Genomic DNA, 27,956 nt, shown 5'->3' with positions numbered 1-27,956 from the left:
TCAAAAACACTGTATGAAATTAGTTTATTGATAATATATTGAGCTTACAACAATTGTTGTTTTAAATGATCCAATGAATTGTATATATTAGTAATTTAAAAAATATATACCAAATAATAAAAAAATAGGAAGCGTTACAAACAGCGTTAATAACGCAACGCACGCGTATAATAAAAAAGTTTATCTATGTCCTATGCCGTTTTCGCGGAAAATCCACCCTAGTGAAATAGTGCCGTTATGAAAATTCTCTACGCGATTACGTTTAACAAATGAGCCGCAATTAATCATAATAATCAACCGAATAAAAAGCCGCTCCATTTTCACAGTTACACACACATGTATATATTTTAATATGTGTATATTTTTGGTATCCATCTACAGTCCAGGAAGGCCAGGGCCGGCCATAAAAAGACCAGTAACGGGCGCCAGCCCATTGTTCGGCGCTGGGTGTTAGCCCTGCCCGTTTGTGTTTTTTTACATTCGAAATAATTTATTTGTTACAAGTGTTCATAAACAACAAAAGTCGGCCACAACACACACGCCCTCTATAAAAATATTTTCACTCGCGGTCCGTGAATTATATCGGAGGAGGGTGTGCCTAATTCACGCCTTTATTTTCACAAAGCTCGAGCTTTTCACGGATTTTTCCGGTGTCGATTCTGCTAAAATTATTTTAATAAAACATACATATTCTTATGAAGCTCGACATTTAATTTGGGATTGATACCATAAACCTCAATGCACTCAAAAAAATCTCGATAGCTAAAATATTCGACAGATTAAAGCGAATTGCACTAAGAGACATTAATAATTATTACAACCACTTTAAAAATCAAAGTCACAATGTTGATGTAACTAAGATCCAAAAAACTTACTGCATCACGTCAATTCTAATGAAATTGGCAATACTTACAAGATAAAGTAAAAATAATCCATCCGACAGAGGCCGCAAGAATTAGGTAGATTATTTTAATATCAAATAATTACATTTTTGCCTTTTTTTTTTCTTGAAGAATTTTTTAATAAAGCTCTTTTTGTAGAACTTTTAATTTAAATAAATTTTATTTATAAAATAATAATCTCACTTTGACTTTTTTACCAGAGTTACGATTTTTTAATTTTTAATTAGTCGCCATTTTGAAACAAGATTAGGAACAAACGATCTTATTTTATAATTGTCGATATACTTAAAACTACAATATTTATAGTGTATTTTATTTTCATTATATATGTACATCAAAAAAATATGAAAAAAAAATATTTCCCACGATTATTTTATGCAAGTTCAGGGTATTAAATATTTGACTTCAATATTTTTTTCTTTAGAATTGTTTTCAACAGTGACAATTTTTTATAAGCAGCAATTTTAAAACTAAATAGCGGATAAGGCTAGATAAAAACGGAATAGTGTGGCCGTAACGTCTCAGACTAGTAACTATGAGGTTGCGGGTTCGAGCCCCGGCAGCTGCAGTACTCAAAATTTTATTTATAAAAATACGCTATTATTAAAAAAAACAGCTCCAGCTGTAGTGACATCTATTAATTATACATAATAATTTATTTTTAATAATATATGTGTATGACACTGATTCCCTTACATTCAGTCTGGTAGTTAATACTTACTTGTAGGTATTTATTATGTCTGATTTACTTACTCAGCTAGTACAGATTTTCCCGCTGTAACGCATTCGGCTTACGACTTTTATGTTACAATGAAAGATTTAATAAAAACTTACTTAATTGAAATCCATTTTTGTACTTATGTATTGAGTTTTATTACTATATTGATAATAATTTATACTTGTATTGTAGCAAGCTTTTTTCATTAAACATGAAAACATCTTTTTACTAATATTATTAGTGAAAAATAAAAAAAAAAAGAATTTTGTGTACAAACTTAACTTAAATTTATTTTGAATAATTATTTATGTTAAAAATCATTAAATGAATTTTCTAAACTTTAAAATAATAAAATATTAAGAGTTATTATTACATTACTTAGATTTTAATACTAGTAGTTGTATACCATTTTTATTTCAAATAACTATAACAGCTTATTCAAAATTTTATATTTTAACATGGTTAAGAAAAGGTTTTGATTGCAACAAAAATTTTCCTGCTATAAATTGTGCTTAAGATTCTCTTTTAAATTTACTATCAAACTCTAAATTAAAATTTATTGCTCATAATACAAAATTACACTTTTTATTTATTTTTTTAATTTATAACAAAATGACAAAATAATGATTTTATAGATTTTTATTTTTACGTTTTATTAATGTATAATATTTAGATGCTGATTATATATAATTATAAATAATATATTGAATTTGTAAAAAAAATGTAAAGAAGTATATAAAGCTTTATTTTAAATGAGCTAATTCAGCTGTAAAATAACACAAATATATATAATTGTAAACCTGACTTAAATGTTTCATTAAAATTTAACAACATTATTTTAAAACTTTCTTGATAGTCAAATGATATACAAGTTTCTGAAATACTATACTTGAAATAGTAATTCCTTATCTCACGAATGAATATCGTGATAATATTTTTTTTATTCATACATATTGAATTTTAAAAATTATTCAATATTGAGCTATTTCAGCTAATATGGAGTATCTTATATGTATTCAACAAAAAAAATCGTGGATACAAAATTCTGTGATATACTGACAGATTTAATTATTGTACAGTATATCATACTAGATAGATTTTTTTCTTGTTTTGTTGTTTAGTTTTAAGACAGATTTAATACTACTTTGTAATATAATTTTTGCAGAATGTAAAATAAATTTATTATTAAATTCATTGACAACAATTATAAATGTCAGACTGTTTTGTATAGCTGTATATTTTTTATTCAATGCACATTATTGCGCTTCACATTTTATATTGTTTCTCAAACTGTGTGTATGTAATATATTTAATATTAAAAATATACTTTGATAGTTATGTGAGGTCAACTGATTATTTATATTTATTTCACTCCACGTACATGGCTGATTTTGCCTAAGATAGTTTCATGATGTAACATTATAAAATATATAATAATATATAAAATAGCAGATTTTTCTCTAAAACACTTAGGTGAATATATGCGAAATAACTTTTTTCAATTTATATTTACTCCCTTAAAAATGTATATATATTTCCTAATTGCCATAAAATGATAACCGTAATCATAAATAATATATAGTATATAAACCAGATGCGTGTGGAAAGACCTTTATATTATTTGTATGATTTTTCCTTTATTTCAGCTTTCCGCGTATAAGATTATCAATTCATATACATTTTCTTAAGATTATTTTGTAAGTTCGTCACTCTAATTTGAAGGGTATTAATCGTCGAGTTAAGAGAACGACGTTAATCGCGAATGATTTATTTCCATTTGCGCACAAATATTTTTTTTTCGTGTGCCTTTTCCCCCAACGACCAAAAATTGATTTTTTACAACACCATGAATGTTTTTCTGACGATGGTTTTTATTTTCGCATGCCTCATTAATTAAATATCCATTTATCTACGTTCAGTAAATTGTTGCCGCGCTCATAGTGAAAATATATCGCGGGAAATCATCTTTGGCATTAGCTTTCACGTGGCCACGGTATTTTCTTGTTACCTTTTAATATTTATATATATACATATACACACATAAATATTTTCCACATATTTATTATTCGTATATTTCACGTTAATCGCGGCGCTTTCTTACGCACATAACAATGCGAACGAAGGTTTACGACTTTGGGGCTGGATTTAGATATAATTCATTAGATAATGACGCATAAATATTATAATGGCGACAAATTTCACGTTAGACGATACGGGAAAAGGGCGTAATGCTACCCCGAGAGTGTATGTTTGTAATATAATGTGGTATATAATAAATCTACGGCCAATATTTATACGACATTGCGGCCACAATTAAAATGTAAATTTAACACAGGATTGGGGCCGGAAAAGCGACCCAACTCGAATTTTTCCCCTATGTAAAACTAATGGAAAATTACACATAATTGTATATATAATACGTAATCGAAAGTCATCACGTGGAAATCACGTGGAAAAGTCGCACAAGGTCACAAATATATTTATAAATATACTGATATTTTTTTTACACAGTTAATTTAATATTATATTTATTAATCAATATTAATATATTTATTTATTTGTTCCAGGCATTAAATGGCTTCCTGATGATCCTGACGTGCGAAGGAGAAGTGTTTTTCGCCACACACAGTATTGAAAGTTACCTTGGCTTCCATCAAGTAAATATTTCAATATAATTTCTATTCTATAAACTATTTTTGTATAAAGTGAAAAAATCGTAATATTTTTATTTTTTAAATTATGTTCATAAATATACTTATGAGTCATAAACATTTCTATTTAATTAAAATAGTATCTTTAAGAGAAACCTATTCATTTTGTCAGATTTATAAATCATCTTATTAAATAAACATATATTTTATAAAATTAAAATAATATAATAACATTCACACAAAATAATAATTAATTATTTTAAAAGCCTTAAATAGTAGCATTTTAAAGATTTTTTAATTTATGTAAGTATCTCTTTTATATACATTATATCTAATTAATTGGTGTATCTAAATTTTATAATCAAACAATTTATACTCTTGGAAAATAATATTGACACAAGAAACAATCAAAAATATTAACAATAATAAGTACATCTTATTTTGTATAAGTATATTGCAATTATTTGTCTATAGTATGATGCTGATGTTAACCTTTTTCTAAAAACAGATTTAGTTTATCTGTAAAATGAGTATCTATATTAGCTAGCTAATACTTAAATTCGCGATTTTTCATTTTGATAGTGTTATTAAATTATATAAAATCAGTAATTGTTCTGATTTATGGTGTCAATGAACTGAATTAAGCAGTACTTTCACACTTTCCATCAATAGCCAGGAAAAAAATATATGTGTTTATGCTAAGGTTTTCATAACAAGCAAGTAAGTTTAAGTTTAGTTTAAATCCCTCAAACCATAATTTTCTCATTAAATTGAGTTTTTCTTTGAACGTATGATGATATGTAGGTTATTTAATAAGATCACTCTGATTATTGAACTTCTTATTTAAAATAAATACATGTATAGACTTAAAAGGGTAATTTATAGGGTAAAGGTAAGGTAAATATAAGCTAAAACAGAATATCTAATACTTAGTCGTTTAATTTTAAGTTATTGCATTATCATGGATCAATATTATAATATTTTGTTGGGTAATATTCTATGCATGGTTAAATTTCCATACAATATGATTTTTCTGTAATAGTTAATCCTGATTTTAGTGCTGAATTTATAAATACACCCATACCTCGCTATACGGCCGCTCTTTATACGGCCTTTCGCTATAACGGCAAAAAAACTTTTTTTCGGTGTCGATTTCTTAAAAATTTAAAAATAGATTTAATTTGCATAATTTTAAAATGAAAGGTAAAGCAGCTAGCGCCGATGAGGCCGCATCTAAGGAATATCCCAACATTTTAAAGGGAATTATTGAAAGAGGTGGTCATAAACCTGAACAAGTGTTTAACGTAGACGAAACATGGCTTTATTGGAAGAGAATGCCTGATTGCACGTACATTTCAAAAACCGAAAAATCTGCGCCTAATTATAAGGTGTCTAAAGAACGAATTACTTTGCTACTTGGTGCAAATACCGCGGGTGATTTTAAGCTAAAACCACTTTTAATATATTTGTCCGAAAATCCAAGGTCTCTTAAAGGACTAAATAAAAATCAATTACCCGTCATATGGAGATCCAACAAGAGAGCTTGGATGACTAAAGCTACTTTAGAGGATTGGTTCAAAAATCACTTTTGCACAGAAGTGAAAAAATATTTGCAAGACAATAACTACAACAAGGCTTTGCTAATTTTGGATAATGCACCAGGGCATCCTACTAATTTATCCGAACTATCTGAAGATGTCATGATTGAGTACCTTCCGAAAAATACAACAGCTCTGATCCAATCAATGGATCAGGGTGCAATAGCCACATTTAAGGCATATTACCTACGCCGAACTTTCCGACAACTTATAAGGGAAACCGATGGTAAATCTTCATTAAAACATTTTGGAAAAACTATAACATTGAGGACGCTGTTGACAGCATCAGTGAATCATGGTAGGAATTAAAATTAACAACAATGAACCATGTTTGGAAAAAAATATGGCCAGAATGTGTAAAAAGTACTGATGCAGAAGTTAATTGCCTTCCTGAAATTAGGCAAAACATTTTGGATCTAGCACATGATCTCGACTTTGAAGGTTTGAACGAACGTGATATGCTTGATCTACTTGAAGCTGATAGGGAACCCCTTTCATATAAGGAACTCATTCAGTTGCAAGCAAAACCGGCATTTGATGAAGAGACAGAGCCTGTTGTATCCAAACAGCTAACATCGAAAAAATTGTCAAAAGCTTTTTCCTACTTCGAACAAGGAATAAACATCTTCCTTGAAAACGATCCTGACGTCGAACGTAGCGCTAAAGTTTCTCGAGGAATTAACTCAGCCATTAGCTGTTATAAATCATTGAAGAACGAAAGAGACAAAAAGGCAAGACAAACAACGTTGGACAATTTTTTTAAGCCAGGCCCATCCTTATCATCGAAAAATGAGAACGACAGTGATCTGCAGGTTACCATTTCTTCATCGTCTTCAGATTAAAGCCATTTTAAAAAAAAATATGTGTGTATTCATACACATATTTTATGTAACATGAAGTTGTTTCATTTTTGTTTATGGATTATTGTTGGTTTTTGGAGTCTGCTATTATTTTATGTACAAATGTATGTACTTGTTATGTATGTATTTTTGATTTAAATGAAATAAAAAGATAAAATGCATTTTAAATGATAAACCATGTTACATATTTAACAAATTTGGAACCGATCCCATTGAATTTGTATGAATTTGTATTGATTCGTTACACGGCTTTTCGCTTAGCGGCCAAGTTTCGTGGAACGTATCTAGGCCGTAAAGCGAGGTATGGGTGTATACTAAATACTGTTAATCAAAATAAATTTAATAAATTAGATAAATATATTAAAGTTACTTAGCAAAATAATTAAATTTAATAATTGGTTCTCTTTTTTAAAAGAAGAAGGCTTATTTTTTATTTAATTTAACCATATTTTTTTAATAATAAGATTAATTAGTCCTTGAGTTTCTCCAAACGTCAAGCTTATTAGAAGTTAACCGCTTTGCAGAAACGAAGTATCTTAGTATACTTTATGCCATAATTCTCGATACAGCACATACAATTCGTTGTTATATCGACATCGCCAAATAATATAATATGTAGCTCTATTATTTTTTTATTAATTTGCCGTGTAATACATGAGAATAATTTAATTACTTCACTGTACCTTGTCGACTATAATATATAGCGCATTAGAATAGCTTACTTCGTTTCCATCAACCTTATTCATTCCATAGTCTTTGGGAGGTCATATTGCCAAGTTACATAATTAGTACCGTTTCGATTTATTCTCGGCTCGTGCACTGCTGGTTGCCATCACCTGATCGCATTAGACAAATCGCCATGTTTATCCGCGTTTAACGCAACCATCGACACAGCATTAGGGCACATCGGACCGTTGTTGTCCGATGTGTACAAGAAGCGTTTTCACAAAGGCCGAAAACGGGTCCGTGAGCGAGGTGTTAGCTGCGGGTCACGCGGCGAGGGGCCGCGCTAAACCAACAGCAATAATGTATGTACATTTACCTATGCATATAGAGCCGGGCCGAAAGTCCCGTCGCGGTGCCCGAGGCTCCTATACGCCGTAATAAATCTGCGGCAATCATCGAATCCCCGCTGGATGACTAAATCATCCGAGGAGATATTATGCTTCGGCCTTTGTTTGTTTTCTCCTCTTTGGATGTGATCATTTGATTCGTTCACTGTGCGCTTGTATTGTGCCTATGTGTGTATCTCGGTATTGTGTTTCACCTTTTCTGAACCACGAAAAATGATTTATGAAGTTTTTATGGCGCTTTGCCTTAATTATGCGGCGTCAAATTCACCATGTGATTTAAAGTTAAAAATTAGCATAATTTCCTTTAAGTAATCTTCGTTTTTTTAATCAATTTATTTATTTAAAAGTATGCAGTTCAAACATTACATGAAAATTCTTTATATAATATTAAGTTTTTAACCATTTAATAGCAAATCACGACTTTTTTTACTAGACAATATATATAACGTTTCAAACTTTGTATTGCAATATAGCAACTAGAAAGAGGTCAAAGTATCGAAAATTTCAGATAATATTTATTAAAAAATGTATAAAAAAATATTTGATATGAATACCACTGTTTTATAAATTTTAATCAGATAAGGATGAATTTAATTGCACAATTAATAGTATGTGTCTAAGAAATAGCTTAATTATTACTTTAATTTAATATTAATTTATTTGCTTGTTTTTTAGTGTTTTATTTTATAGCCACTCTGTACATATTTTAATATATTTTAATTAGTAGCCTATAGTTTGGTTATGGATTTATAATTTAAACTTCAATTTTGCCATTTTAACGTTTACAATTTATTAAACTATTTCTAACTATAATAATATAAATTTTAATTATAAAGTTAGAAAGCTAACGATATATTTTTTTAGAAAAACTTAACAAAGAAATTTTAAAACATAATTTAAATAACTAATTTATAAATGCTTTGCTAATAAACAGTTCGTAACTGATATTTAACCGAAATTATGTACCTTAAATTAATCGAGTAATACAAAATTGATATAGTTCTATTCGAATAGTATGTATTTTATATGTACAGTGTATATTTAATGTTTTACCAGTATAAATATAATTTAACTAAGTATTTTAGTAAAAAATATATTCAAATACATTTTCACCGGAAAATAAATAATTTACGTATGTATAAGCAAAAATATTATTTAACTGATACGCGCTGGTGAAATTATATGCTGTTTTAAAAATTTTATGAAATTCAATTTGATAGTCGTGAAACGTGTATTTGTTGTTGAAACCCAAAACATCTTACTAAAAAACTATCATTAGTAGTAGAACTTTATTTATATCAAGTGCGTTTTAGTTGATTCGTTTAGATAAGGTTTAGGCGAAGGTTTATTTTTAAATAAATTTGAGGTTATATTTTTAGTAGTATAAACAATGCCAATTAAAATGTCAGTGAAATTGTATATATTTACTGCCTGTAATAATACGATACAAATTAAATTTCATAGACATATATGTAATAATAAGATACAAATTAAATTTCATAGACATTTATCAGCCTTTTGTAGCCAATAGTAAAAATATTCATTTTTCGGTGAAAATTTATTCGCATAAGATTTCATTGTAACGCTAGTGAAAATATAACTTCACTGGTTATAAACATTCACTGTACCATTCACATACATTAATTTGCAGACGACTTTTTAAAAAAAATACTCAATTATAACCTTACTTAATGTCTTAACACATTATGATCCGCTCACGCGTTTTCGCGTGATATCGAATTTCGTCTTTTGACATTAACTAGAGATGAAACAAATTTAATTTGTCAAATTTTATAAATATATATATATATATATATATATATATAAATATATATATATATATATAAATATATATATATATATATATATATATATATATATATATATATATATATATATATATATATATATATATATATTTAAAATACGCAAAAATTTTAGTCGTAATAAGTTAATGTCAATTTATATTTACATAGAAATAAAATTAAAAATATTTTTAAAAATACGTTTTAGTTACATAGTACGTTTCTTGCTTGATTGGATGTCCTTTAGTTTTGTCCTGTACACAAATAATAATGATGAATGCTAAAATTCAGTACGGGTAATAGGAATTAATTTGTGTTCTTTTTGAAAATTTTTGGAAAAAATGCAAATAGATCATTTGTCATTTCTCGAGAAATTTGCAGTTTTTTTTTGTTAAGAATTAAATTTATACGAATATTTTTAAATGATTTCCAACTGCTATAATTTTTAAAACATATGTTTTAAATCCGCTGAATTTACAGCTGCGTTCAAATCAAATAAAAAACACAATGAAGGTTTTATGACCGACTCTTGGAATCACGATTAGTAAGCATATCCTTGAATTTGAAAAAACGTTCAACAAAAATTAGAAATGCAAAAAGAATTATATTATTAGGTCTTTGGCAAGGTTAATTTTGCTAAGTAAATAAAATAAAATGTTTTTATGAAATTTTTTTATTTTAATTTTGTATCCCAGGAAAAAATCATCCCCTATGACACATAACACATTAAAATATCGTCGAAGAGCTTTAAAAGCTCCGTCGCCTGTCTAGCCATACACCACGATGTCCTCCCGAGCGAAATGAAAAATACCTTGTTTGAATTAATGCGGTTGAATAATTTAACGGTGCGTTAGTGTACCGTTTTCATTAGCCCTTGCATTAGCGGCTTATGAGGTCAGAATCTGAGGGTGGAAAGCCGTCGAGCGGAACAAACGGTGCACTTAGGGTTGCTTACATTACATAGGTACTATGGTGGACGACGGATATTGCAGTAGTAGATAGATACTACTCGTTGAAGCCCTATTTAGTTTTAAAAGCAATAAAATTAAATTGTCTATGGTGAAAATTGAGAAAGAGTGGAACGAATTTATAACTATATTTTTATTTTTGCGACTAAATAATCAAATAAAATTTTTAAGCAAAGTAAACAAATATCACATTAATATATTTGGTTGTTTTTTTTGGGATAAATTAAAATTATAAATATTATGGATCTTATGATATTTGAAATAAGCTGAAAAATCACCATTTTAATAATCTATTTGCACGCCTACTAATTTATCAATGTTATTTCATTTCTCATATTTTTCTATCTAGTATTTATTTTCCTTGATTTAAAGAGCAAAGAAAAGCTATAATATATTCCCTTACTATTTCTAGTAAATTATGTATAATAAAATGTGGATTTTTACGTAAAACGCAATAATAAACCATTCAAACAAATATTCATTTTTACCATTACATAAGTTGTCTATTAAAACTTAAATTAAAATAAGTTTACATTTTTGTCATATCATTTTTTTTAAATCTATATAGAATGCTAAATTAAATCTCTTAATAATATTCACACCACATACATTTTTATGGGACATTCCATACACTATACGTATTCGTTAAACTCCGCCAGAGCTTTCCGGTAAGCTCGCTGCATTTCGAGCTTTGCGGAACCGAGGCAATATTTCAGTTAGTCGCGTGCCGTATTAACCTCACAGCAAACAGTTAACACGTGACCGGGTAATCGAAAGTGAACTTTAATCATTCTTCGTCAATTCCCTCTTGTCAATCTCTGTGAAAATAAAACCGCTTGGTCGTGTTTCTGCCTTATCGGCCAACATCTGTCATATTTATTGCCCGCGATAAATACGCCACAACACGCTCTGTATTTATATTTATATTTTATTTTTATTCCAGTCGGACATTGTCCACCAATCGGTCTACGAGCTGGTGCACTCAGAAGACCGAGAAGAACTCCAAAGACAACTGATGTGGAACTCGTTCCTACCACCAGAGAGGCAGGCGGCCTCTTTGGCCGAAGCTCTACGACCAGATTGCTGTCAGCTATTAGAACGTTCGTTCACAGTGCGCTTCCGTTGTTTATTAGACAACACGTCTGGATTTTTAGTAAGCTTTTGACATAAATCATCCCATTTATTGTTAATAAAAATATATTAAATCATGTGTGAATTTACAGAGACTGGACATTAGGGGAAGAGTCAAAGTACTGCACGGTCAGAATAGAAAGACAGAGGAGCCTCCTTTAGCCTTGTTTGCAATATGTACACCGTTTGGACCTCCGTCATTGTTAGAAATACCTCAAAAAGAAGTAATGTTCAAGAGCAAGCATAAATTGGACTTTGCTCTAGTGTCAATGGATCAACGGTGAGATAGTATTTCTTTTTTTTTAAATTATATGAAAGTTTAAAAACAACTCGATGAAATAACTTATACAAATTTAGACAAAACTAAACTGAGTCAATTATATCGAAGCATGCATTTGTCGAATAGGTCCTTAATACTATCAACGCCTTCTACAAACCCTTAAAACGGTTCATTTAACCACACATAAATATCTCATGTTTATTCGTTTCAGGGGCAAACTACTTTTAGGCTACTCCGATTCGGAACTGGCAAACATGGGCGGTTATGATCTTGTACATTACGACGATCTCGCCTACGTGGCTAGTGCTCACCAAGAACGTAAGTTCAAAAGCCAGCAGGATACGATACATATACGGACTATTTAATTTATGAAGGTCTCAATAATGTATATGTGTTTTTTTATTATTTCCAGTGTTGAAAACAGGCGCTTCCGGCATGATAGCGTATCGCTTCCAAACGAAAGAGGGCCAGTGGCAGTGGTTGCAGACTTCGTCTAGATTGGTGTATAAAAATTCAAAGCCGGACTTTGTCATCAGTACGCATAGACCTTTGATGTGAGTATAAATGGCATTGACATTAAAACCTCGTAAATATAAGTTTTTTAAACATCTCTATTATATATTTATTTTTTAATATAAATGAGGATACGAAATTGTCCATTAATATTTTTTACATAAAGAACAATCATTTATAAGTGTAAATATAAAGTTTCACTCATATCGCAAAATCAGTTTCCAAATCTAAAAAGTTGTTTATGGTTCAATTGGAATTCTGCCCCATAAAAAACTTCGCAAAAAGTAAACTAGCTTAAATATATCCACAATAGTTTTCGAAAAGTTACATTATTAACTACGGTAAAGTTCCGACTTGAACGGTTCAAATGGACGAAAAATAAATTATAAATTTCACTTAAAAAATAATAAGGTTATCCAAAATAGTATATAATTAATACCTAATAATCGACCTCGAAGCTTATTGCTGCTCAAATGATAGTAATAAGGGTGTAACGCAACATTTAAAAACTTTAAATTGAAGCAAAAATCACAATTTTATTCGAAAAAATCTGTCTTTTGTGTAAAAAAATAAAAATTATCACTGCATACTTAAATTCATAAATTTAATTCGTTGAGCATCTATTAATTAAATAAATATTTTGTACTGCATGGCTATATATTATATATCATAAAACATATGTTTTATATAAGACATATGTTTTAGCTTATTAAGTTTAGGAACCACATTACAAGAACGGTCCTTCCATCGCGAAAATGCCGCTTCCATGCAAGCGCCGCCCTGGGCCCTAATGTAAACCAAAGCCTAACCTAATCGAATTAATTAAACCATTTTACCCTAACGAAAGTTATATAATTTTATATAAAAATGGGATATAATTTGGCATTTTTGGAATATTAATATTCTTCTCCTTTTTGTATAAAAATACACAATAAAACATACTACAAATTTAAAAAATGAAAAACATACATCAAATTTTATTTTTGTCAAAATACTTCTATTTTATATAATTTCAGCGATTAATGAATGATATTTAGTTTTTCACGTGTTGTTGAATAGACGTAATAAAATCCGAGATGCTGTGACGTTATTATTCAAATAATAGCCCAAAACTTTTGCACAGTAGTGTATATGTATACAATATGTATTATATAAATGGCAATTTACTGATAAGAAATGAATTGGTGTTTTTATATTTTTAGTGAGATGTTTTTCTTCGTGGTTATATCAATATGTAATTAATATAATTTTACAATTTATAGGGAAGAAGAGGGCAGAGATTTACTTGGCAAAAGAACAATGGACTTCAAAGTGAGCTACCTCGACGCCGGGTTGACCAACTCCTACTTCACAGAAGCCGACCAACTAGTCAGCTCACCCGGCGCCGGGTCGGGCTCCTCCCCGGGTGCCCCCCAGCGAGTTAACAGACGCTACAAAACCCAACTAAGAGACTTTCTATCAACGTGTCGAACGAAGCGCAAACTAGCACCAGCGCCTCCGCCCCCAGCGCCTCCTCCGCCTCTAAACCCAGCCGCTGGCGAATACATGTGTCCAGACTCCTCATCGGCAGCGGCTGCCGTAGCTGCTGCCTATTCCAATCTGAACACCATGTATCCAGCTCCTTACGCGACTCCAGCGGTTCCAGGACCTGCCGACAACGGACTATCATACGTCGGACATTCGGCCAATTTTCAACACGCCTTATACCCAACCGTTGATAACAGATTCTTAGCTGCCGATAATCTTTTTCATCAATATAGACCCTTAGGGACTTATTACCCGGAATATCATACTGCTACAGCATCGCCTTATGTGTCGAATGGGTTTTTGGAGATGTCGCCTAGAGGGACGACGTGTTCGCTGCCTACGTACGATACGGGAGGAGGTGGAGCTCACCACGGATATCCTAGTTCTGGAAAGTCTGCCATGCAGATGGACATGTGCCAGCAGATTTCAGATCCTTCGTCTCCCGGGAAGTATCCTTCGTATGGGTATCCCGGAGCTGTGGCTTCTCCGTATTCGATCAGTCCCGGTTCTGGTCAAGCTGCTACGCCGAATTCGCAGATGTCTCAAGGGAAAGGCGGTAAGAGAACTTCGCCGCATAGATTGGACGGACCGCCTTCGTCTAATTCAGAGGGACAGTCTCCAGTGAACGCCAACGGGACTATCACTCCGAAGACCGAAGAGTCGAAAGGGGACGGGCTGGCGGGAGGGAGCCCTTCGCAGTTCGGCGACGCTCCGCGCCAGACGGTGCTGATGTGGGGCGCCCGCTCGCCGACGGGGGGCGACCCGGAGCCCCAGGGGGCGGGGAGGGGCCGCTGGGGAGGCTCCCCGCCCCCGCACGCGCCGCTCCCCCCGCAGCCAGAGGTATGGCCCCCAACGCACCATCACCAGTATTACCACCCCTACCACCACACTGCCTCCCAGTGAGTCACACTACACTATTGTTTTCGTTTCGTTTGTGTTGTTTTATATATATACTACTCGGGGAAAAAAGGGGGGCTTCGAACCGACGACTGCGGACGACGCCCGAAAGCTTTTCTAGTATTATTTTCCTTTTTTTAATGTGCGACCCTTCGGTTCGACGCCCCACCGAATGTATAGATTTTTTATTCGCGAAGAATTTTATTGGTCGGCTTTCAGTTGTAAAATGCGTTCTCATATCAATGTATTTATTATTCCGGGTTGATGTGAACACGCCGTAAGATTTGTCATTTAATATAGGGAAGAGCTCTTGGATCAAATATTTATAAAGTAATAAGAACGTATAGTGTAACTTGAAAACATAATATTAAAATCATATAATCTTGGAATTTTATATAGAATAGTAAACAGAGTTCTATTAGCATTTTACATTATAAAATATTTATCAAAGCAAATTTACTTAAAACAATTAAATATTTTAATGAACATCCTTATTTTCTTTAAATTTTTATAGTAGTAAAAAATAAATTTGGTGAAGCATATTAAATAGGACTCTTTTTAGAGACCCTTATTTAAAATGTTTGACTATTTTGTAATGTTTACCAAGTTCTATTAGCGATTTATTATAAATTTCCTCCAAATTACATTTTATAGATGTTAAGATCAACTAAACATTTGCCAAATCAGTTTTAAAGATGCCACTTTTTAGTGTAAATTTATTAAAAGAGATAATTTTTAAATATATATTATTCTGTATATTTAAATGTATAGTTAACCGAGTTATATGAACAGTTTGTTTAAGCAATTCTCTAAGTTATGATACATTTTACAGCTGTAATAAAATAAGATAAATTTGGTGCCAATTTATTGTTGTATCAGACTCTTTTTAGTGTTAATTTATTTATGTAACATTGTACATTTTATTGTTGTGTCGAGACATTTTAGTATCAAATACACTAGTTCATAAATTTCAGCAAAAAAATCTGACCCATGACATTTGACAGTCATTTCTTGTGTAAAATTGAGTGCTGTATCCGAAAATGTCTATAATGGAGAAAGTAGAAAAGTTTTCGAGATATTGCTAAATTTTTATATTTTTAATACTGAAAAAAGTGTTTATTTATAATATTCATAATTGGCCGAATGGAAAGTATTTTATATAAAACTAAATTTTCTATCAACCATTTATACAAGACTGTCCGTTCAGATTATTGGTTTAGTGCCTAAACCAATAATCTGAATTTAAAATATTTTTTCCTAGACAAAATTCACAACTTCTCATGATTTCGATATCTATTTTTAATGTGGAAGACACACATCATACTTTTACGAGTAATTTACAACTTCAAGCACCATTTTCCTTATTATAAAGAGCAAATGTACTGTTTGTCCAAATAGTACAAAAAATAGATATTAGGAATTATTCCAAAAAAATATAAAATCGTTGGAGGTACTGTTTAAAACACTCAACAATTAAGCCAACTTCAACAACTACTGAATGGATGATTTCATCAATAACAATTAAAAGAAGGACCAATTTAGATTTCTGAATGTTTAAAAAAATTTAAAACCATAATAAATGTGCATTTTATGATAAATTAGCTAATTTTCTTGAAAATTTTAATATACTTAATTATTTTAAAATATTTGTATAGTGTTTCCATACTACAGGAACTATTCGAATATATTTAACTATTTTTAGTTTTACTATTTGATATTTGAATAGTTGGAATCTTTAGTTAGTATTTTGATAGGTATATATATTATTTGCTAAAAAATAAAATAAATGTATTATTCTATCAATATGTGAACAGAAAATAACAATTAACTACATAGTTAATAATTATATTTAGCAAAGTTTAAAACCATAATTAAAGCTTCATAAGTCATGCATGGATAAAAATATACATACTCTACATTTACATGTGAACTGTTAAAAAAGCGATTCATTAATATTGGCACTATATTAACACTTTGTCTGCAAATCATAATAGTCGTTTGAATGCTTAATAAAAAAATTCAATAGATTTACAAATGTTCCAAAACAAATAATTCAGAAAACCAATTTCTTCTTCATTTAATTGTTTGATTTCAAATCAGCAATTATTTCGTTACATAATAAGTGCAATTTTAATCCCATGAATCCATTAAATAGATAAATTTTATACTTCTTTTCGTAACATAATTTGAAAAGTGGCTTTGTAAGAAAAAATATTATAAAATATTAAAATCTTCTTATAACTATCATACGACATATTATAACCAAATGTGTTATTCGACTTTGCTTTAGTTTAAAAACTCGGTTGGCTTTGTTAAAGTAGTAAACTAGATTCCTGCTCTAAATAGTAAACAACATATGGAGGAAGATAAATAAAATACAAACAACTCAGTACAGTATAAAAAAGTTTTGTCCTCGTCTCTTGCTTTTAACCGATCAGTATATCTAACAAGATTCTAGTCTCCCTCATACAAAGTGTTAAAGATATTCATATACTTATAGGTATTGTTTATTGATTTGTATAATAGTATAGCATATAGTGATATATTAATATTTAACTTAAAATTTACATATGGAAATATATCCTGATGAATAAACCTTATATATAGAGTATAAAAACTTAGATAATATGCCAAAGAAAAAAAGTGAAAGAAACACGCTTAATCGTTTTAATAGCATTTGCAAACTAAATAATTTATTAATAACTTTTTTGTATGAAAAAGTATGTAAATAATAACAGTTTTCAATATATATTGTCCGTGAAAAATATAGTTTATTCACTATATATAATTTAATTTGAAGAGTATTTATTTAATTTTAAATTGTTATTAACTGCCTGTGTTTTATGATCATTTTATCTTGTTTTATTTGCAATGAACAAAAATGAAATTGCATTTAGCCATGTTTTAAACCAAAAATAGAATATTTATGTATTACTTTACTGTAAAATAAAACAGACATTAAACGTGTCTCAAAATTTTTATATAATATAGAGAAATTTAAAAGCACTTTTTAGTATTTTCTATGGCTAGTATTTTACAGTTTCGCGATATAATTTAGAGACATCTATTGCTGAAATCTGCATCTATTAATTTTAATAAATACAATACAATAAAAGCAAAAGATTATTATACATTATCAATCATTAAATATGAATATGATTTTAGTTGGTATTACGTCAATATATATTAAATTTAATTAAGATCGTTATATTATTAATTTAATGTTTACTTCTGTGTATATCTGATTATCAATCAAATTTAGAGGCGTAATGGAACCAAACAAACCTATAAAGTAGTTATTATTTATTTATTAAAGTATTTATTTAATGTAAATCTTTCATTGCATAATTACAAGCGTAAAATCAATGTCTGTAAAGCAGTAACATCTATTTAAATATTTATAAAATATTATTATGTATTTCACAATGCACGGCCTAGTTTGATTTTATTTTAATTTTATCCATGAAATTAAGAAAATCTAAGAAAACGTAATCTGTGATGATCAATCAGAATTATAATTATATAATAAATAATAATTCTGATCTCCCAGACACAACATAAATTAAAAAATGGGATACAATCCCGGGTCTTCCGGGTATTAGCCACCAAGTTATACCCACTACTCTACCGTGTTGGTAATAATCTAATACTTTTATTGGTTGATTTTATTTTTCTATCTTTTCTGTGTATATAGAGAAAAATGTCTGATGTTGATACTTCAAGTTTTGATAGAAAAAAAAAATGTTGTACATATATGCTGACTGAACATAAAAAATCTATACATTATTATCCGTTATTGTAGCGAAAATTAAACCTATTTTTTAAAAGCATGTCATAATAAAACTAACATTTTTTAATAAATCAATAAAATTATAATAAAATGGCATGTTTATTAATATTAAAAAATAATTAGCTTGTGCACGTTCATATACATTTTTAAATATAAAAAGCTTAGCACGGTTAATATATTTTAAAGTTTTCAATGAATATTTTTATAACTCAACGTTGTTTCGTTATAGTTCCACGACCAACGGAGGCACCCACGCTCAGATAGGCCGGACAGGAGTCCTCTGTTGTCCATCTCTGAGGTGACTAACACGCTACTCAATCAATAGCGATAACTTAACGAATGGAGGTACATAGAAAAATTATAATTTTGATATGCTTATATGCTCATATCTTATAGGTAATGTTTCATTATTTCAGGTTTGATATCATAATCGACCTCCAAGAGGAATGCGGAGTCAGAATACCTGTAGAATACGATAGTATATCTTAAATAATAATGAATAATATTTATTTTAAATTATTAATAATTATAAAATTATTAATTTATACGTTCGCAATGTTTCATCTCTATAACTCTTGTAAAATATATTTATGTACGATTAAAAAATTATATTATATAAATACGTAGTATAAACTTTTCTAATTTGTGCGATTGTAACTTTCGTATTTTTCCAAGTTAAACGAAATTCATTTGGAATTTTTAAATTGTAAGTTTTACTAGTGACATTCCGAATTGTATTATATACAAATTGAGTACGACAGAAAGAATGTAATATAAATTTTCGTAAATTATCAAAAAAATATTTATATTAAATAATTAAACGAGTTTCAATTATAATTTTTTATATACTATACTATGTATAAAATATGTAAAAACGTTTTTGTGACTATATTATTTAAAAATAAAAATATTATATTATTATAAAAACACGCATACAATCTTTTTTGTTCCTGTGATATGTGTGTAATTATAAAAAATGTAATTATTTAATTAAATTATCATTATATAAATTATATATTTATCGTATTAGTCTATATTATAAATCTCTTCCTAATATAATATCAAATTGTATAGATAAATTTAATTTAATTGAAAAATATCCAGTTTTATATTACGATATTAAGCGCTATTCTAGTCCGAAAAAATGTATTAGTTTTGTTAACTTATATATAATATACATATATTATGAATATATTATACATACGTATGAGTTAAGGAAATATTTTTTATTAAGTATTCTCGATTGAAACAAATTTTGTATTATATTATTTTTAAATATTGTAAATCTAAGCTAAATTGTAACTTTATTGTCAATAAACAATTACTGCTGTTTTGCTTTATAATGCTGTGTTTTTCTTTTGATTGAATGTCAATAAATAATAATATATCATAATTGTTTCATTACTATATATATATATATATATATATAATATATTAATAAGCTTTTAAATATGTAGCGTATGTGGTTCTTGGGGCTACGTAATTAAACGACCTTTTTTAGAGAGCTGGTGAGGACCTGGGGTGTTAGACCGTTGTTATATGATGAGTGTGAAAAAAGAAAGGAATGTATATTTTAACAAATAAAAATTAATTTAAAAAACACCCGCTTCACAAGTTGAGCGGTGGTGTGTCAACACTGAGAACCGCCACAGACCCCCTTGCCAGAATTTTATTTATAATTCGATATATATGTTATTTAGTACTTAATTATCCTATACACAGTTACAAACTTATAATCTACACATACTTAATTAAAACTAACAAAAATATGCATAATAATCTAACAAGGATAAGAAAGTGTGATAAGGATAAGAATAATTATTTGTGGGCGAGATTATTTAAGCTAAAAATCTTGCTGGTAAGCGTATGCGCCGTTTTGTACTTGTTTTTGTTTCATATGTGACTTTGGTGTTGACATGTGCAGTGTGCGGCGTTTTGTTTTTGATTTTGACTCCATTTGATTTTGACTCCATGTGATTTTGACTCCATGTGGCTGCGGGGCTCTGTAGCACCCGATGTTCGGTCAGCCGAGAAACTAGTTCAGGGCCGCGTCTACAGAAGGCTCTGCGCAGCTAAGTTGTGATGCAGCGAGTCGTCGTTGAGTTTGATGTCCAAACTGGAACGAACAGTTGGTGCTGCATGTCGTCGTTTGAAAAGTCGTTGCCGTATTGGATGCACATGGTGACGAGGTCCTTGTCGGTGGTGGTGTGCGGCAGGCCACGGATGTAGAGGTTGGTGCGCGACAGCTGTTCCGACGGCGCGTTCGGGTTGTTGCTGATCGAGGTGCTCAACGTGCCGGACTGCGAGCCGGTGGCCGACGAAGAGGACGAAGTCGTGTTGCTGGGTTTCCGGTCTCCGATTTCCTCGCGTTCGAGGAGTTGTTTAGTTTTTGCTTCTCGCGAGATGCTGAGGCGGTCGAGAAGTGCCGGCTTGACCTTTGCATAGGCGCTGTCGGCTGGTGGGTTAAGGATTATATCCCTAACTTCTTCCTGCGCTCTTGTGTCAAGTGCTCAGTTGAACCGGGTTTCGTCGTTGCTGATTCCGGCGTTCTTGAAACCCCGTTTTCTTCGGTCATCTTAGCTGATCGTTGTTGCGTATGATCGATCACGTCGGGAGGCGGCGGCTCGCCGGGCGGGCGGGGCGGCCTCGGGATCGGGCGCCTCCGCCATCACGTCGGGGACACCAATTTGTGGCGTATGTAGTTTTAATTAAACGACCTTTTTTAGAGAGCTGGCGAGGACCTGGGGTGTTAGACCGTTGTTATATGATGATTGTGAAAAAAGAAAGGAATGTATATTTTAACAAATAAAAATTAATTTAAAAAACACCCGCTTCACAAGTTGAGCGGTGGTGTGTCAACACTGAGAACCGCCACAAATATATATTTAGCATATATATGTATATGTGTAAATGCAAAAAAAACAGGCAATGGAACAAGCTGTCAAAACAAATTGACATGAAGTTAGCAGCAAATTAAACAACTTTTTTATTGGCCATAGCTATTAAATATATATTTTAGTTTTTACATAAAAATATTTTTTAACAAATTCATTTACGATATTTCTAATGAAAGAAAATAAAAATTCTGTATTTCAAACTTTAAATCTTACTTATTTTAAATTATTATTCACTGTCTAAATTACTGATGACATGTTTTGAAATTTAAAACTACCCTCTTCCCTTTTACTTATAAAAAAACACTAAATGAATTTGTATTTTTGCACATTATAAAACACCCTCAAGGAAAAAATAATAAGAAAACATTTTAATGAACCCTTTTAAAAGTAATGAATTAAAAATAAACATTTTTTAAAAAGTATAATTATTATTGCTACACAAACAAAATGAATTGTCGTCATTCATACACATAAAAGAATAAATTATTCTAGCATAATCAGGGACGTATTATGATCAGGAAGGGTCATTTGCCCCCTTCTTAAAAATGCATAAAAAGGTCAGAAAAAATGCATGGCATTTAATAAAATATTATAAATATTGAACGACCACTGACTGGCCAAATCCCCCCCCCCCCCCCCCCCGAGCTGAGATTCCTAATTTTCTAGTGACAACTTATCTTAAAAAATTTAATATTTTCTTGAAATTTTGGAAAATTTACCGAGTATTATTAGTAAATAATTTTTAATTTTTATTTTTATTTTACAGTTTTTATTGTATATTTCAAGAGTCAGTTCTTAGTAGTTTATTTTTAGTGTCACCTTAAGTTCCTTTTTCTTAGCCTTAGAAATTTATTTTGATTTTTCGATATTTCGAAATATTTTAAGATATTTCGTTAATATATTATGCAATAGACACATTGCTAGCACATTGCCATGCGTTTTTTGACAGGTCGCTAAATCGCTGCTTTTGTTTCAAGATTTATTAAAAGTCCACAAAAATTACTTTTTACGACTCTTTACCGGCGGGTGTTGATTAGACACAGATAAGGCCGCTGCAGTACAAGTTTATTGAAGTATAGTTAAAAATATAGTTTTGAATGAGATTGGCGAACGAAGCATCGCCGGTCGTTGTTTTCCTGTAGTGGTCAACCAAAGAATTGTGCTGCTCTCGCAGCCGTCACGCCCCCCCCCCTCCCACAACTCTTTTAACGGATCTTGTATAAGTAAATTGCGATGTGAGGATTATGGGTAGTCTTTTCAGACGCATATGTTAAATGAAACCTTGGTTGTAATAAGTGTTTGATAAATTAAATTATTTATTCAGATGAAATACATACATTATGGCATATTATAATGTTTGAGAATTTAACGGCAGAATACATTTTATTTCATAATTTTTCGGCTTGCCGGGTCGTCTATTTACGAGTATATAGTTAACATAACTTTATTAATAAGGTTATTTTATGTAGAGCTTAGCGTCTTCCTGTGAATAATGCTGGTATATTTACTTCACCGTCGTCGGCTTGCAGATTTCTTAGGAAAGACCTCGATTCGCATGCCATAGCCTGTCTTAGTTCAGCCTGCAAAACAATAATTTAAAATATTAATATATGGGTCATATATTAATATTTTAATATTAATAATTTAAAATATTAATATAATATACTTATTATATGGGTCCTAATATTATGAATGTACATACTACAATCCATTATTATGGAAATACAGAATCGGCATTGAATTGTTTAACGTATACAAAAATATAGACTAACGTAAAAGTGATTTGGAGATATTTACAATAAGAAGATATGCTCATTTTCCAAAAAAATATTATAATTTGTATAACCCATGTGAATAACATTAAGACAATATTATAATTTCTATAACCTATGAGAATAACATTAAGACAATAAATTAGAAACACCATTTGTGAGAAGAAACAGTTTATAGGGACTGATCAAAACGCAGAAGCTTATTCAGGCTTGCTCATGACCGTCAAAAATGTATTTGAATAGTTAGCAACGTCTAAACATGGATAAGGCACCCGAATAATAATAATAATGCAAACTATAAGTATTTACCAATAGCATGTGACAGATAGTTCCAGCTGATCTTCCAGAAGGAGCACATTGAAGATCGCCAATGGCCCTTTTTCCAGGATTCCAATCGCGACTGAAAGTAACTTGGGCTGAAGTATTGTTCAAGTATGCGAAAAATACAGAAAATGCCAGAAACAGGATCACGTAGCGAGACATTTTATTATTCTTCGAGGTTGATTCTAAAATATGAGAATTAATAAATTATTACTTAAGATAAGAATATTAAGAGTAAAACTCACCTTTCGTACGTCGATTAGTTCGGTTCGACCAGTGCGAGACTTCAGTGATGAATGGCTTAACGGTGAGCCCTTATATACGTTTATATCAAAAAAAGAAACATATTCCACCCCCGAGTTGCAAAAAAACTCGAATAACTGGACGAACGAGATAATCGAGGGTTGTATGATAATTTCAGTTTTGCATTTTGCGATTCGTGATTAAGTTTATGATTTATTAAATATTATTCATAACAAATGGCGATACATACATACATTGACATACTAATAAAATTGAAATGGTATTCATTGCAGTGTCATTAATGTTTCAGATATTGAGGCTAAAGGGGAGTGACTTAGCAGCCAAAATAGACGCTGGAAAAGCTGGTAACGGTTTATTTTATAAACATACATATATAAATAAATGTAGATGCTAGAAATAGGCGGAGGAGTTGAAATTCAAGGTCTTAGTAGTATTTCCTGGCGTGTCGAGTTGTATTATTGTCAGCTGTTATTTTGGTATAGCGGATGGTATCAGGGCCGACTCCTAAGTATACGCAACCGATTCATTCATAGGATTCAAATTAAAATTTTGATAAAAACAGACGTTAATATTATTTTGATCACAAAACATGCAATTTAAATTTATATAGCAATATTTCATTATTCTAAAAAATTGTGCAAATTCTTGGGTTGGTTTTGCCTTTTTTGTTTCTTTTTGTATCTTTGTAAAATTCGTTTATCTAGACAGAGCCAGCCTCGCGATCCACCAAAACTCTATCATCAATTTTGTTGATTTTTGGAACCCTTTGTGTAAAAAACAAGGGCCAGAACAACTCGAATGTGTCGTTTTTTATGAATTATACCTTAACATTTGTTTTCGTCGTAATAAATCAAGAAAATTCACAAAAACCATGAACCATTAAGACACGTGTTCGATCCTGTGTTTTCCTGTGTAGTCGAGCTATTTTGGATTATGTATATTGCCCCGTGGGGCTAAGACATCCGCACTTGGCTATCCGTACGTTGTGATGGCACATCCACGAAATGTTTATACGCCTTAATAAAGAAACGGTCCAGATGGTCTTTTCGGCGATCGGTAATTAAATGTTAGAAAATAAATATAATTATGCACAGGATAGCATGTATTGCCTAGCGCTGGTCTTTTCCAAACAAAGAGTAGTTTTTTCGGTGTTAAGTATGGCTGATTAGTGTCTTGTGGTGGTGATCCGTGCTATATTGACCTTACGTGTTTTCGTTTGTTAAAAATGGTCATTAGAATGACCTTTAAACTATAACAAATTGTGCAGGTGGTTAAACTCTCCACAAATATATAAATGCTTTTACATTATTTTAACATTATGGATGAATCTTTTTATATGTGTTATCTTTGTTTTTCATGGTACTAACTATTCGTTAATGCAACGATGAACGCTTGTACCATAGTGCTCTATGCACAGTGACGGCCCTAGCCTATTTATCACCCCAGGCAACACTAAATTTGCACTCCATTACCCTGAATAAATTATTAACCCATTACATATAAAATACGAACTGAAAAAATAAAAAAACAAATACTACTTCACTGTATTTTATGATTCATACTACTAAATACTAACTACATTATAGTTTTCTGTCGTAATATAATTATTTAATAAAGTTACACATCTAAGACGTAAAAGACAGTAGATAAAACAACTGTATTGTAACCACAGAGTAAAGATTATATTGGTAACCGACCAAAATGTGCATGGTTAAGCGATGAGATGCAGAGATTAAAATGTGTGGTTAGCATGAGTAATCATACGTTATCATTGTCAAGTCGTTCCAAGGAAGCAAAAAAATTTAAACCCATATCTTTTACTCGAAGTTTATGAAAAATGAGTTAAAACGTATTATATATTGCAAATAAATGACTTTTAATGTGGTATTATATTGTATAAATTAATGGCTACTCGGTTATCGCGTAATTCTTAGATGTTTAGAAATTCTTATTTCACAATGTTTATTCTTGTAGTTTACTAGATTGCCATTTCCCCCAATATTATATATTTTTACAATGATTTTAATTAAATAATGATAATTTATTTTATTTCATAGTTATTTTTTATGTTTTAAATATTTCACTATTTTAAATTTTATCATATAACCCTCACGCCATATTTGTTATATATCACGCTCATTTTTCTTTTGACCAACTCATCATCTCGAATTGTAAGTGACGTTTAGTAGATGAAAATTTAAATATAATATTTAATACAATACAATATGACTTATAAGTGTCATTATATTGCTAGATTATATTTTATTTATTGTTTCAGGAGAAAAATAATATATTGTATTATGTGTCAACGATAAAGAGAGTCATAACGTTCTATATAATGCTCCTTAAATTATAATTTTGCATTTTTCTGTAAAAAATATTCACAAATGTAATGTATATTATTAATGTATATCATATGGTAGTGTTCTACGAGCCTATCGTATATGCAAATAACCAGGTGAAAAATATTTTTATTTTCATTTCAGATTTAGCTCAATGAATGTTTGCATTTAACCCTCGTGTTTATACTAAACGATATATGCGCTTATAACAGACTGACCATAAAAGTTATATTTTAAATATAAATTTCACTACATAATAATATTAAACAATACAATGCATATATCATATATGCATTGTATTGTATTTCTATCTATCCTCAAAATAGTTAGAAACTCAATTGACGTAAGTAATGCTATTTTTAAACAATATAAAATGCAAGTACGATTGTTAGTAAATTATAATAATTAAAAATATAAAATGTTTGATGAAAATCTTAAATTATTGCTACATATTGTTTCAGCGGTAGATAAACTGCTATATAATATTTATAATAATAAAAATTCGAATATTTTTTCTTACAAATATAAGATTCTTTCTAGCCCTAGTGTGTTTCAAATGAACTTTAAGCTATTATTTATTCAGAGTATTTAAAAATCACACAACGTTACATACGAAACAAATATTGATTTTTATTTTGTATTAAAAGTGTATTACGTGTAGCGTTTATTTATTATTATTTTTAGCATTTTGTGTATATATTTATTTTTTAATTAATAATGTTATAGAAGTAACTTTTCAATATTAATTAGTAACGGATGGTCGCATTATGCCGTGAACGAAATTAAAGGTATGTTCATTATTAACAAGTTTGTTGAAATGAAATTATTAGTATGCGGGAAAAAAATAAAAATTGTGTTTATATGCTTATGTATTTTGACATCCAGCCTTTCATATTTATATAAAAACAGCTATTTCAATCTGAATGATAAGAAAAGAATATGAATTGTTACGAGTACCCGTTGCGAATATATTACAATATTTTTTTACTACATGAAATTGCACTATAACCGTTCAAGATTAAAATATTAAGTTTAATCTAAAACATGCTAATGTCATACAAACTGATTTTCTTATTGAATTGATTGATTTATGTACAATTTTATATGTTTTATTGGAAATATTTTATTTTGGAATATATTTATTAAGATATTGGATATGAATTGTGAGACATCTGTTAAAACGCTGGAAACGCTGCTATTCTGTGTCACATTTTTAAATTTAAATTGTGTTGACCTAATGTTATTTATTTAGAAATAGTTAATAATAAAGTGGGATGAATTCTTGTGTGTCACAAGTCGGGAGTCTCTGGTGGAAATTCTTGATGAAAGTACCTGACGGAAGTGTGTTCCGAATAGAAGTGTCGCCGAATGCAAACCCGGGCCCTGGGAACACAATGATTCCGGGCCTCAAGACAAAAATGTCATTTATTATATTTTTCAACATCGTAATATATTTTTTGAATAAATATTAATAAGTACGAGTTAACCCTTTTTATGCTACAAATGAATATAATAATTAGCCACAATTGCGACATATTTTATGCAAAATATTTTAATCTGGCATTACAAATATCCACTAAAAATATTTACCTGATAATTAGTCGTGTTTTCTTTGCTGCTCAGTGTTACCAGTTAACGAATTTCCAG

The 27,956-nt window shown here is 30.2% G+C and overlaps 2 protein-coding genes across 3 annotated transcripts in view; one reads left to right on the top strand and one right to left on the bottom strand.

Moving 5' to 3' along the window:
• Window positions 1-19,653, top strand: part of ss (aryl hydrocarbon receptor spineless) — a 173,790-nt gene extending 154,137 nt beyond the window's left edge. The window contains exons 4-11 of one of the 2 annotated variants that reach the window (XM_088183218.1): window positions 4,188-4,277; window positions 11,519-11,728; window positions 11,799-11,986; window positions 12,198-12,304; window positions 12,399-12,540; window positions 13,762-14,866; window positions 18,943-19,058; window positions 19,130-19,653. In XM_088183218.1, coding sequence (XP_088039344.1) covers window positions 4,188-4,277; window positions 11,519-11,728; window positions 11,799-11,986; window positions 12,198-12,304; window positions 12,399-12,540; window positions 13,762-14,866; window positions 18,943-19,038 — 1,938 coding nt within the window. In that variant the 3' untranslated portion in view covers window positions 19,039-19,058; window positions 19,130-19,653. Of the gene's footprint in view, window positions 1-4,187; window positions 4,278-11,518; window positions 11,729-11,798; window positions 11,987-12,197; window positions 12,305-12,398; window positions 12,541-13,761; window positions 14,926-18,942; window positions 19,059-19,129 lie in introns of both variants that reach the window. The other variant, XM_088183217.1, reaches the window with a different exon arrangement.
• A 3,252-nt stretch (window positions 19,654-22,905) lies between these two features.
• On the bottom strand, window positions 22,906-24,047 carry LOC148236927 (adipokinetic hormone/corazonin-related peptide-like). The gene is made up of 3 exons (XM_088183220.1): window positions 23,949-24,047; window positions 23,692-23,888; window positions 22,906-23,190 (listed from the first exon to the last, which is right to left on the bottom strand). Exons 2-3 carry the CDS (start codon window positions 23,863-23,865, stop codon window positions 23,083-23,085), a joined length of 282 nt encoding a protein of 93 aa, XP_088039346.1. The 5' UTR covers window positions 23,866-23,888; window positions 23,949-24,047; the 3' UTR covers window positions 22,906-23,082.
• Between the last annotated feature and the right edge of the window lie 3,909 nt (window positions 24,048-27,956).

Source organism: Plectrocnemia conspersa, unplaced genomic scaffold, assembly GCF_051122295.1.
Source record: "Plectrocnemia conspersa isolate PC_06_02 unplaced genomic scaffold, ASM5112229v1 ptg000003l, whole genome shotgun sequence".
Lineage (NCBI taxonomy): Eukaryota > Metazoa > Arthropoda > Insecta > Trichoptera > Polycentropodidae > Plectrocnemia > Plectrocnemia conspersa.
Note: the sequence above shows the minus strand (reverse complement) of the source record. Positions and strands in the feature narration are given on the sequence as shown.